Source organism: Terrapene carolina, unplaced genomic scaffold (genome assembly GCF_002925995.2).
Source record: "Terrapene carolina triunguis isolate 2854851 unplaced genomic scaffold, T_m_triunguis-2.0 Scaffold130, whole genome shotgun sequence".
Lineage (NCBI taxonomy): Eukaryota > Metazoa > Chordata > Testudines > Emydidae > Terrapene > Terrapene triunguis.
This window is the reverse complement of record NW_020664481.1, coordinates 1,010,173-1,021,177: the sequence shown is the minus strand read 5'-3', so window position 1 is coordinate 1,021,177 and position 11,005 is coordinate 1,010,173. Positions and strand designations below refer to the sequence as shown.

At 51.7% G+C, this 11,005-nt stretch overlaps 1 protein-coding gene across 1 annotated transcript in view; it reads left to right on the top strand.

The window, feature by feature from the left end:
• Window positions 1–2,399: 2,399 nt before the first annotated feature.
• Window positions 2,400–11,005, top strand: part of LOC112108157 (waprin-Phi1) — a 13,856-nt gene continuing 5,250 nt past the window's right edge. Inside the window, exons 1-2 of the mRNA XM_024202183.1 lie at window positions 2,400–2,487; window positions 2,794–2,928. Coding sequence (XP_024057951.1) covers window positions 2,400–2,487; window positions 2,794–2,928 — 223 coding nt within the window. The remainder of the gene's footprint in view (window positions 2,488–2,793; window positions 2,929–11,005) is intronic.

Below are 11,005 nucleotides of genomic sequence, written 5' to 3'. Positions count from 1 at the left end.
GACAGGGAGTGAAGGACCCGCCGCCGAAGTGCCGCCGAAGACTGAAGCGGGCCGAATGAGCTGCCGCCGAAGTGCCGACGACAACGACCCGGACGTGCCGCCCCTTTCTATTGGCCGCCCCAGGCACCTGCTTCCTTTGCTGGTGCCTGGAGCCGGCCCTGGGAACAAGGACCCCCCTGGTACCTGGTGTTGACACCTGCTCCAGACATGCAATCTGTGCGCCTCAGCTCTGCACTCAGCTCCCCCAGCTGTGCACACACGTGGCCATCGGTAGCCAGCTGGGCATGTAGCTCTCCAGCCTGGGCATGACCTAGCTGGGCCTGTGTGTGTAGATCAGACACTCAGTTGCACACCTAGGTAATCTGGGAGCGTGCCCCACAGACGGATCACCACGTGGCTGCTGCCCCTCCCCATGGGGCCGTGGGGAAGGATTTATGGGGTTCACTCCCTGCTTTGTCCTCCCTTTCCCCCCGCTCTGACGGAGTCCCGGCACAGGTGTGGGTTATGTGAAAGAGCCCTCTCCTCGCCCTCTCCTGCGATGTCAGCCCTGGCTTTGTTATTACGTAGACGCTCCCGCACTCCCGGAGCAGTGTGTGCGAGAGCAAACAGCCTGTTGATTTACGGCTGCTCCACACCTTGCCTCATTGTTGACTCTGGACTTTAAATTACTTGACAATGTGCACAGGGACAGAGCTGCCAAACTCGGTGTGACCTCAGAGCCTCAAGAGCTTGCCCGGAGCCCAGGCGTGTGCCCAAAGCCTGTGCCGTGTCCCTGTGACACGGACACGTCTGTCTGCAGCAGAGGCTGTTTCCGTGTCCAATGTTGCCTGGAGCAAGTCAGTCTCTGGCTTTGCCTCAGTTTCCCCACCTGAGACGTGGGGATAAGGAGACGTGGACGTTCACCTACCATGCTCCATAACATGGAGTGACAACACCCTCCCTTACCTCTTGAGAGCACTGAGAAGCTGAATTCATTAAGGTCTGTGAACGGACTCTGCTACTGGGTGGCTACAGGGATGGGTGCAGCATCTGCTACTCCCATCCCAGTGCTCCCAGGCTTTTGGTTCAGCCGAACTGCTCCACTTCCCCTGACCTGGGACAGTGGGAACTGCTCTCAGCCCTGGGTGGGCTCACTGTATGCAGGGGAGCCCATCCCCGTGCTCTCCGAGGGCCTGTGATCATGTTAGCTCCATTGTGCTCCATCATGCCTTTAGCTACTATAGATTCTGCAGGTTCTTCCTGTCCCCTCCCAAACATGAGGCGGGAGCGTTGCTAGCACAGTGGCAGTTGCTTTCCACCCCGGAGGCTCCCGCAGCAGAGCTGTGCTTGAGTGATTCCCACAAGCCGTAGGGAGTCAGTGCGCCCCGGCCCCAACCCAAAGCAGGGAAGCGTCAGTGCAGGGGGGCGTTTCTAAGGGGGTTGCTAAGGGATCAGTTCTAGGCCCAACGCCATTCAACATTTTCCTGTTACCTCCCTCCCTGGAGAGAAAGTCCCAGGCATTGCAGGGCTGGTTAATCTGGTGGGGAACGGCAGAACAGGAGCCGGGGACTGGAAGTTAGACGGTCCAGTCAGGCGTAAGCCACAGACTGTTAACAGGGCAGGCAGCGATCAGCCACTGGACCAAACTCCCCAGGGAAATGTGGAGTCTCCTCTCGATGCTTCTCATGCAGGCTGGAGCCTTTCTGGGAGGTGCTTTAGTCAACCACAGGTGATTGGGGGCCGGGAGAAATTTGGTGGCCTGGGAGCTACCTGAGGTCAGACTGGATGATCTAAGGGGCTTTTTTGGCCTTAAGTTCTGTGACTTGATGAAATCACAGTCCTTGGGTTCCTGTGTCCAACCTGCTGCAGTTTGGGGGGACCCAGGCTGCTCCCGCTGCCCCAGCTCTCAGACACTGAGCCGTCCGCCTCGATGGGCCATGAGAGCACAGCTATTCAGCGCCACACTCGGCAATGCACAGAGCAGGTTCAGCCAGCGATTCTCCCGCTCACCAGGACGCAGCAGCCACTGAGATGTGCCACGCACAGAAACACCCCCGGGGGAGCTGCAAACCCCAGCTGCTCCCAAGAAACCTGCATAAGAAGCAAGTTCTTGAATTGCCTTGGCCCCCACCTGTCTGGGGGCCAGTGGTGGCCGTGGGGGGCTGCCCGGGAGCCGCAGCAGCTTGCTGTCAGCCTGCCCACTGGGTCCCTTCTGAGCTCTCACTTCCTGGTTCGCAGGCGGGCCAGAGCAGATACCTGATACCTGCGGATTGTGCAATGGAATGAAGAGGGAGAGCGACTCTCCTCTAAATCACCTGGGAACCAGTCCCCTCCCTCCCCAGCTGCAGCCCCACCTGTGGGAAAGCTTAAAGTCCAGCCTGTGTAGGTCTGGACAGTCGGAGCCGGCTCCCCACAGCACCATGGTGAAGTCCAGCAGCATCGTCCTCCTGGTGGGGCTCCTGGCGCTCTGGGCCGAGCTGCCGTCTGCATCTGGCCAGAACGTTACCAGTGAGTAGGAACGTCACGCCCCATCCCATGTCCCCGCCGAGAGCACCGGTCCTATGTACGCAGCCCTTCGGCTGGAGGGACCCCCCAGGGGAGAGGGTCTTGTGCATCGAGAGCCAGGATGGAGCCAGGACCTGGCCCCACATCCTCTAGCTTTCAGGTGCTCCAGGGCCTCTCGCCATGAACAATGTCTGTGAGCCCTGGTCCTCGGGGACAGGGGATGCATTCGCTGCCCTCCGGGCCCGCAGCCTGGCCCTCTCCCTGGGACCAGTGTGACCCTGGCTACACCGTGGGCCTTTCCCGTTTCAGAGAAAGAGGGCGTGTGCCCAGACACAGTGGTGGAGGCGGCTAACTGCACGGAGAAATGCCAGGCCGACAGCGACTGCGAGGAGAACCTCAAGTGCTGCCAGACGGGCTGCGGATGGTCCTGTCAGCTCCCCAATGGTAACGCGCCCCCTTAGCGCTCCTGCGTGTCGCCCGGCCCACTGTGTCCCCGCCGCTGCCCTGCCCAGGGGCTACTGGCTGGGAGCACTTTGAACTGGGCTCCGCCTTGCCCTGCCAGATGTGTTGAGCGGCCGGGATGTGCTGAAGTAGCAGGTGGCGCGGGCGGGGATGTGTGAAGGGAGCAAGGGCTGTCTGCAGGTCAGCTCCACCGCGCTGGGCTTCTGGTCAGAACCGATACTGCACCTGTACTAAGTGGTGGTACCCGCAGGCCCCAGGTGCAGGGAGGGCCCCCACCATGCCAGGCGCTGCACGGTTCCCAAGCTGGGGCCCTGGGTTGGGGCTGCACCGGGCGCTGCACGGGTCCCGAGCTGGGGCCCTGGGTTGGGGCTGCGCCGGGCGCTGCACCGTTCCCGAGCTGGGGCCCCGGGTGGGGGCTGCGCCGGGTGTTGCACGGTTCCCGAGCTGGGGCCACGGGTTGGGGCTGCACGGATCCTGAGCTGGGGCTCCGGGTGGGGGCTGCGCCAGGCGCTGCACGGATCCTGAGCTGGGGCTCTGGGTGGGGGCTGCACCGGGCGCTGCACGGATCCTGAGCTGGGGCTCTGGGTGGGGGCTGCGCCTGGCGCTGCACGGTTCCCAAGCTGGGGCCCCGGGTGGGGGCTGCGCCGGGTAGCTAATGTAACACCAATTTTTAAAAAAGGCTCCAGAGGTGATCCTGGCAATTACAGGCCGGTGACCCTAATTTCAGTACCGGGCAAATTGGTTGAAACTACAGTAAAGAACAGAATTATCGGACACATAGATGACCATGATTTCGTGAGGAAGAGTCAACACGGATTTTGTAAAGGGAAATCACGCCTCACCAATCTATTACAATTATTTGAGGGCGTTAACAAACATGTGGAAAAGGATGATCCAGTGGATATAGTGTATTTAGATTTTCAGAAAGCCTCTGACGAGGTCCCTCCCCAAAGGCTCTTAAGCAAAGTAAGTTGTCATGGGAGAAGAGGGAAGGTCCTCTCATGGACCAGTAACTGGTTAAAGACAGGAAACAAAGGATGGAAATAAATGGTCAGTTTTCACACTGGAGAGAGGTAAATAGCAGGGTCCCCCAGGGGTCTGTACTGGGACCGGTGCTATTCATCATGTTCATAAATGAACTGGAAAAAGGGGTAAACAGTGAGGTGGCAAAGTTTGTAGATGACACAAAATTATTGAAGAGAGTGAAGTCGAAAGCTGACTGCGAAGAGCTACCAAGGGATCTCACAAAAAGTGGCAGATGAAATTTAATGTTGATAAATGCAAAGTAATGCACATTGGAAAACAGAATCCCAACTACACATAACAATGATGGGGTCTGAATTAGCTGTTACCACTCTATGTGCAGCGGCAGTCAAAAAAGCGAACGATGTTAGGAACCATTAGGAAAGTGATAGATAATAAGACAGTAAATATCATGATGCCTCTATATAAATCCATGGTATGCCCACATCTTGAATACTGCGTGCATTTCTGGTCACCTCCATCTTAAAAAAGAGAGATTAAAACTGGAAACGGTACAGAAAACGGCAACAAAAATGATTGGGGGTATAGAAGAGCTTCGATGCGTGAGAGATTACAAAGACTGGGACTGTTCAGCTCGGAAAAGAGACGACTAAGGCAGGATGTGATAGAGATCTATAAAATCTTGACTGGGGTGGAGAAAGTGAAGTGTTATTTACCTTTTTGTATGACACAAGAACCAGGATCACCCAATGAAATTAACAGGCAACAGGTTTAAAACAAACAAAGGGAAGTATTTCATCACCCAACGCACAGTCAGCCTGTGGAACTCCTTGCCAGGGGATGTTGTGGAGGCCAGAAGTATAACTGGGTTCAGCAAAGAATTAGCTAAGTTCCTGGAGGACAGGTCTATCAATGGCCATTAGCTAAGATGGTCAAGGACGCAACCCTATGCTCTGGATGTCCATAAGCCTCTGATTGTCAGAAGCTGGGAGTAGATGACAGGGGATGGATCACTTGATAATTGCCCTGTTCTGTTCACTGCCTCTGAAGTATCTGGCATTGGCCATTGTCGGAAGACAGGATACTGGGCTAGATGGACATTGGTCTGACCCACTATGGCCGTTCTGATGGTCTTCTTAGGTGGGGCCCTGGGTGAGGCACAGACTCAGGCAGACAGGCATGTCTGAAGGCAGTTTGTAGTCTCCTGCACAGAAATGCACGGCCCCATGTTCCCGAGCCCCCTCCTGCCCCCTGGGATCTGCAGTTACTCTGAGCAGAAGTTGCCCAGCCTTTGCTCGGTTTTGAGCCCGGTTTGGCTGGGAAGCAGACTGCAGCCTGGGATCGGGCTCTGCTGTAACTTACACGCCTGTGCGGCAGGGAGGCAGGAGGGCCCCAGTGAGGGGAGTGGAGTTACAGTGCCGTTAAACTAGTCTGAGACCCCCAGTCAGGCCCTACAGATCCACACATGCAATGTGCCAGGCTGACTGCTCAGATCCAGTGGGCACAGGGCAGCTGCACTTTGCCCCACATGCTCTGGAAGCTGTGGCAGGCAGCCCCCCACCCACCGACCTGTGCCCCACAGGGAGCCAGGAAGCCCTTGTGCTCTGCCTGTCAGTCACCACAACAGGCCAAGGAGAGTCAGGAACTGCTTATATCTGCTCCTCCAACCTCCGGCCCCCTCAGAGCACTCCAGCAAACTGTGCAGCCTCCTTCCAGCCGAAGGGAGGCCAGCAGAGACGTGTTTGGGCTTCAGGAAACCAGGAGTCCCTTCTCCCCAAGCCCATGTATATTGCTTGCTGCACCTCTGTGAGACTCGGTCCCATCTCCAGGCTGGGGACACACCATGCTGGTGGGCCGCTGATTACAGTGGACGAGAAGCTGGATATGAGTCAGCAGTGTGCCCTTGTTGCCAAGAAGGCTAACAGCATATCGGGCTGCATTAGTAGGAGCATTGCCAGCAGATCGAGGGAAGTGATTATTCCCCTCTACTCAGCACTGGTGAGGCCACATCTGGAGTAATTGCATCCAGTTTTGGTCCTCCCAATACAGAAGGGAGGTGGACAAATTGGAGAGAGTCCAGCGGAGGGCAATGAAAATGATTAGGGGTCTGGAGCACATGTCTTATGAGGAGAGGCTGAGGGAACTGGAGTTATTTAGTCTGCAGAAGAGAAGAGTGAGGGGGGATTTGATAGCAGCCTTCAACTACCTGAGGGGGGGTTCCAAAGGGGATGGAGCTCGGCTGTTCTCAGTGGCGGCAGATGACAGAACAAGGAGCAATGGTCTCAAGTTGCAGTGGGGGAGGTCTAGGTTGGATATTAGGAAACACTATTTCACTAGGAGGGTGGTGAAGCACTGGAATGCGTTACCTAGGGAGGTGGTGGAATCTCCTTCCTTGGAGGTTTTTAAGGCCCGGCTTGACAAAGCCCTGGCTGGGATGATTTAGTTGGGAATTGGTCCTGCTTTGAGCAGGGGGCTGGACTAGATACCTCCTGAGGTCCCTTCCAACCCTGAGATTCTATGATCCTATGAGAGCAATGCCTGAGGGTGAGGAATTGCCAGGAGCCAAGAGGGATCAGGATGGTCCCGTCTGACATACAAGTCAGTGACTCTGTAAGAACGGGAACACTCCAGCTACTTGCCGTGCTAGGGAAAGCGTCTGCCTGGGGACAATCCCCAGCGAGGGGAGCCCTGCCTAGGGGATCTTTGTCCGGGGAAAAGGCAACACCGCATTTATTGAGCACGAGTGAGGAGCTGGGCTCTGTCGGTCGCGATCCGATGCTCCGAGGCTTTGCAGGACTGAACCCAGAGCTCAGAGCTGGCAAAACACCCCAGCTTGATACTTGTCAATTCCCACTTTAGTCTATGGATTTTGCAATGTCATTCTGTAATCGTTAGTCCTTAAGTGGAGTTCATCTTGGGGTTTTCCGCTGTTATATCTTATTTGTTGTCTTGCCAACGGGGGCGTTTGCCTCACCTTTGAGGTTGTCGATGCTGCTAACTCGTTTAGCATCAGATACAATGGATGTTTTCTGATTGTTTCCTGCTGACTCTCCGAGTCTCTCACTTCTTCTTGACCATCTGGACATTTGTGAGGCTTTCACACTCGTCCTTAACCATCCACACGTCCTTTCCTCACCCCAAACAATTGTACAGAGAATTTCAGACAGGATTCCATTTTCGAAAGGGTTCTATGGTTACTAAAGGGATTACAAAAGAACCTTACACAACTTTGTTTGCAATGCAGATAAGAAACAAGACCTTCTAGCAAATACTGTAATGAAAACTTATCCTAAAACAAAAGGACATAATCAGCCATAGGGACTGTTCTGGTCTGTTCCTGCCTTAACATCAGTTCAGACACAGGCAGCCTATGGCCATTGCTTTCTGCTATTCAAAAAGAGTGGCTGGCAGGATATGGTCAAATCATACATCAGTACATGCTACATTATTATATCCTTCATTCTAAATTATCCAAAATACAAACATAAAATCCTACTACTACATATCCCCCTTTTGACCCCTCAAGAACACTTCTTGACTGGGTCATAGTTTATACAATTGTTTCATAGCAATCTACTGAGAGACAATTTGAGCTTGTGGTTGTAATTTAATAAACATTCTGTTTGTCCAACAGCACATATAACACATTCCTAGCAAGCAAACACAAACACAACTAGTAATGGGTGAAACATAATAGACAATAGGCCCTTAGAGGTCGGGGACAAGCCTGTAAAAATGTTGTACCAGTGGTAGGCTGTCAGTTCTTTTTCAGATTTAGCGATTTTTAGCATGTCTCTATTTGCATGTAATATTTGAATGACACGCTTCCCTATATCCCTCTGTGTCTGTTGTAAAAACTGAGCCACCTTGTTTCTGATAACAAGTGATCAGTTAGATCACGCCAATCCAGGCCATGGGTAACAAAGAAATTAACCGGGGTAGCTGTTATAGTGCTCTGTGCTTCTTCTATCTTTGGTACATAGTACGTGTGATTGCTAGTATATAATGTTTTCACCTCCCAGCTCATGGAGAGCCGAGAAGCGATACATGGGCATTACATCTACATTCATCCACTGGGGGTTGGCTAATACTTGCATCCTCCCAAAATACTGTTTCCCAGGATGTAACACCTACGTTGTCCGTTGTACAAAACACGTCACATTTTCTAGTTTGTCCCATACACATGTTTCCAATGATGTGTCCTTGCTGCCTGGTTCTGTGGTGACAGGTAGGGACAAGCACACCCATTTCTGAGGGCTCCACTCCGTACACCCTCGGGTGTCCAATCATTTCTCCTCTTTCCCAGCCCACTGACCCATAACCCGGGGTAGCCAAAAAGATCCCATGTCAATTTTGGGAGTGGGCTCACTTTCCATATTTCTGTCTCCCCGGACTGTCGGTGAGCAATTTTAACAATAATTTCACCTAATAACAAATCAGGCTTAACCATGCTGGAAACATAATGCATCCATTCATATTTGTAGGTGTCAAACAAGGACCTCTTCCATTGTTTTAAAAGATGCATTAATACACAAACATTCCCAGATATTACCCAAAACATTTTGTGTTCAAGTGATGCTAAACTAAGAATTTGCATCTCAGTACATTCTATGGCCAAGGCAGTTTTATTCCCTAATTCTATTTGTTGTTTATACAGCAGCCAGGAGGTGGTGTTTTGCCACCGCCACATATTCCATGTTGCTTTTAGGTTTCCCAGACCTATTTGTACCAAATCCACAGTATTATCTGCCTGCTTGTGAATGAGACTAGCTTGCAGTTGTGACAAGGAACTTAACTTATTCTTAATTACCTCCAGGTCTACAGTATTCATAATCTCTGCTCCAAAACCAGTCCCTCCTAATATGGTGTCTGCTACCTGAGGATGTTTCCCTGTTAACAGACTGCCATTCCTTCACCTCTGCCCTTCTGCAACATTGGCTTCTGTAAATACAGTGAAAATTCGTATTAATCCTTTTCTGCCTAATGCAGTAGGTTGGTTTTTTGTTTTTTTACACAACAATGCTAGCAACAAAACAAACAACACAAAAAACAATGTTTGTCGCGACAGTAGGTCCATAGTATTCTGGGTTGCTCTTCAGCTGGTACCAGCTTTTTCTGATTTTATGAAAGACAAAAAGAACATGTTTCTACCCCTTTTGGGGTGGGAGATTATTGCTTAAAATATCCCTTCTTTTTACAAATACCCTTGCTGATTACAGGCTGTGATACAGCATGGCCAGAGGGCAGTAGAAGAGGGTTAGAAGGGAGCCTTATTCCCCGTAGAGGGAAGAAAGTCTGCCATAGATTAATTAAAGCACCTGAAGCCAATTAGAGCACCTGAAACCCCTCCCCCCCCCTTTGCTTCAATCAGACAGGGGAAGGAGTTGAAGTAGAGTGGATTGGTGTTAGAGCAGAGAGCAGTTTGGAGAAGTGCTGTGGTGGGCTAAGAAGACCAAGATCCTAGGTAAAGGGACACCTGGCTTGTGCAGAGGGAGGGCAGGAGAGGGAAGTAGCCCAGGGGAAGGAACTGCTAGTTCAAGTGGTTTACTGCTATCCCTAGGGCCCCTGGGCTGGGACCTGAAGTACAGGGCGGGCCTGGGTTCCTCCCTCTCCACTCCCCTCCTCTAGGACACTAGTGGGGTAGTTAATATCCCAGTTCAGGGGCAAGAAATGGTGCCCTGAACACCCCCCCCCCCCAAGAAGAGAGTGTGAGACCCATCATAGTAGTGCCGGCAATTTGCCACATGGCAAAACAGAGGCATTACCCCCATACTTTCTGTGTGTTTGTTCTATAGGCAGGCCAGGTTTCAATGGCTTCTACTTTTTAAGGGTTTAGGGGAAATTATCCCACTGTTCAGTTATTAAATTCATGAGGTGATGTACCTCCGTTTCCCTTCTTATACAGCAGACCAGGTTTGTAATGTTTTTTCTGCTGTGCTAAGCTTGAAGTTTATTCATAGGTAATAGCTGAGAAGCATCATTACCATATGACCTTAAAGGTGTAGGGGTGTGTGTGTGGTTGGTTTTTTTGTCCCGCCCCCCCCCCAAAAATCATACACACTATACATTGTTACAGGGGTACTTATTAACATTACATTTATCCCAATGTTTAATGCTAACAATGACATTAGCATCAAATCTATTCAAGGTATCTTGTTATCCCATGAACTCTATCCTTGGGGTTTGGGTGAATTAAAAGGTAGGATGCCATGCATATAAGCAGACCGCTTTTGTACCTGTCTCCAGATTTCAGCCCTGTGCATAGTGCATTTTTCTACTTAGGGTTAACCTGTCCCTCTCTTATTCTTCGGTTTGACTCCTTTTTCCACCTTCCTCTGGACTGGAGGGTCAGAATTGAAGCCTTTTGGTTTCAGGTAGTTTGTTTGCTGACCAAGTACGTCCTTTATCTGCAGCCCCTTTGTGCTGCCAATTATGGGCAGTTCTCTCCTTCCTCTATCAGCGAGGTAATTTGCATTAACACAGACGCTTTCCTGCTGGCTTTTGGATCCAAAGCCATCAGCAGAGCTCAGAGACTCTGTCTTAAAAGGGACACAATCAACTTCCATCCGAGTTTTGATTTCTTTCTACTTTCAGCTCCTGCTTCCAAAACACACAGTGATCTGAAAAAGAAAACACAACCTCTTGTGGCTCCCTTTGGAGCCCTAAAAGGATTTTAATTAAGTAGGATGGTATGTTTGCATTTCTCTTACCCCTTCTACAATAGACACTGCACATGGCCTGGGAAAAAGGCACATTTCTTCCATAGTTTAACTTCTATGACATTATATTAGCCAGATCCATCTTTACATAGGGTGTAACTGTTTCTTTTGTGTTCAAAGAGTTTTCATGGACCTTTATCGAAGTGACAGTCTTAGGGTTACCATATCTACAAAATAAAAAAAGAGGACCCTCCACGGGCCCTGGCCCCGCCCATTTCCCACCCCCCAGCCCCGCCCTAACTCCGCCCCTTCCCCGCCCTAACTCCGCCCCCTCCTCCCTCCCACTCCCAGCCACGGGGAAAGGGCTGCCCCAGCGCTACCGGCTTCACGGTTTGCCGGGCAGCCCCCAGACCCTG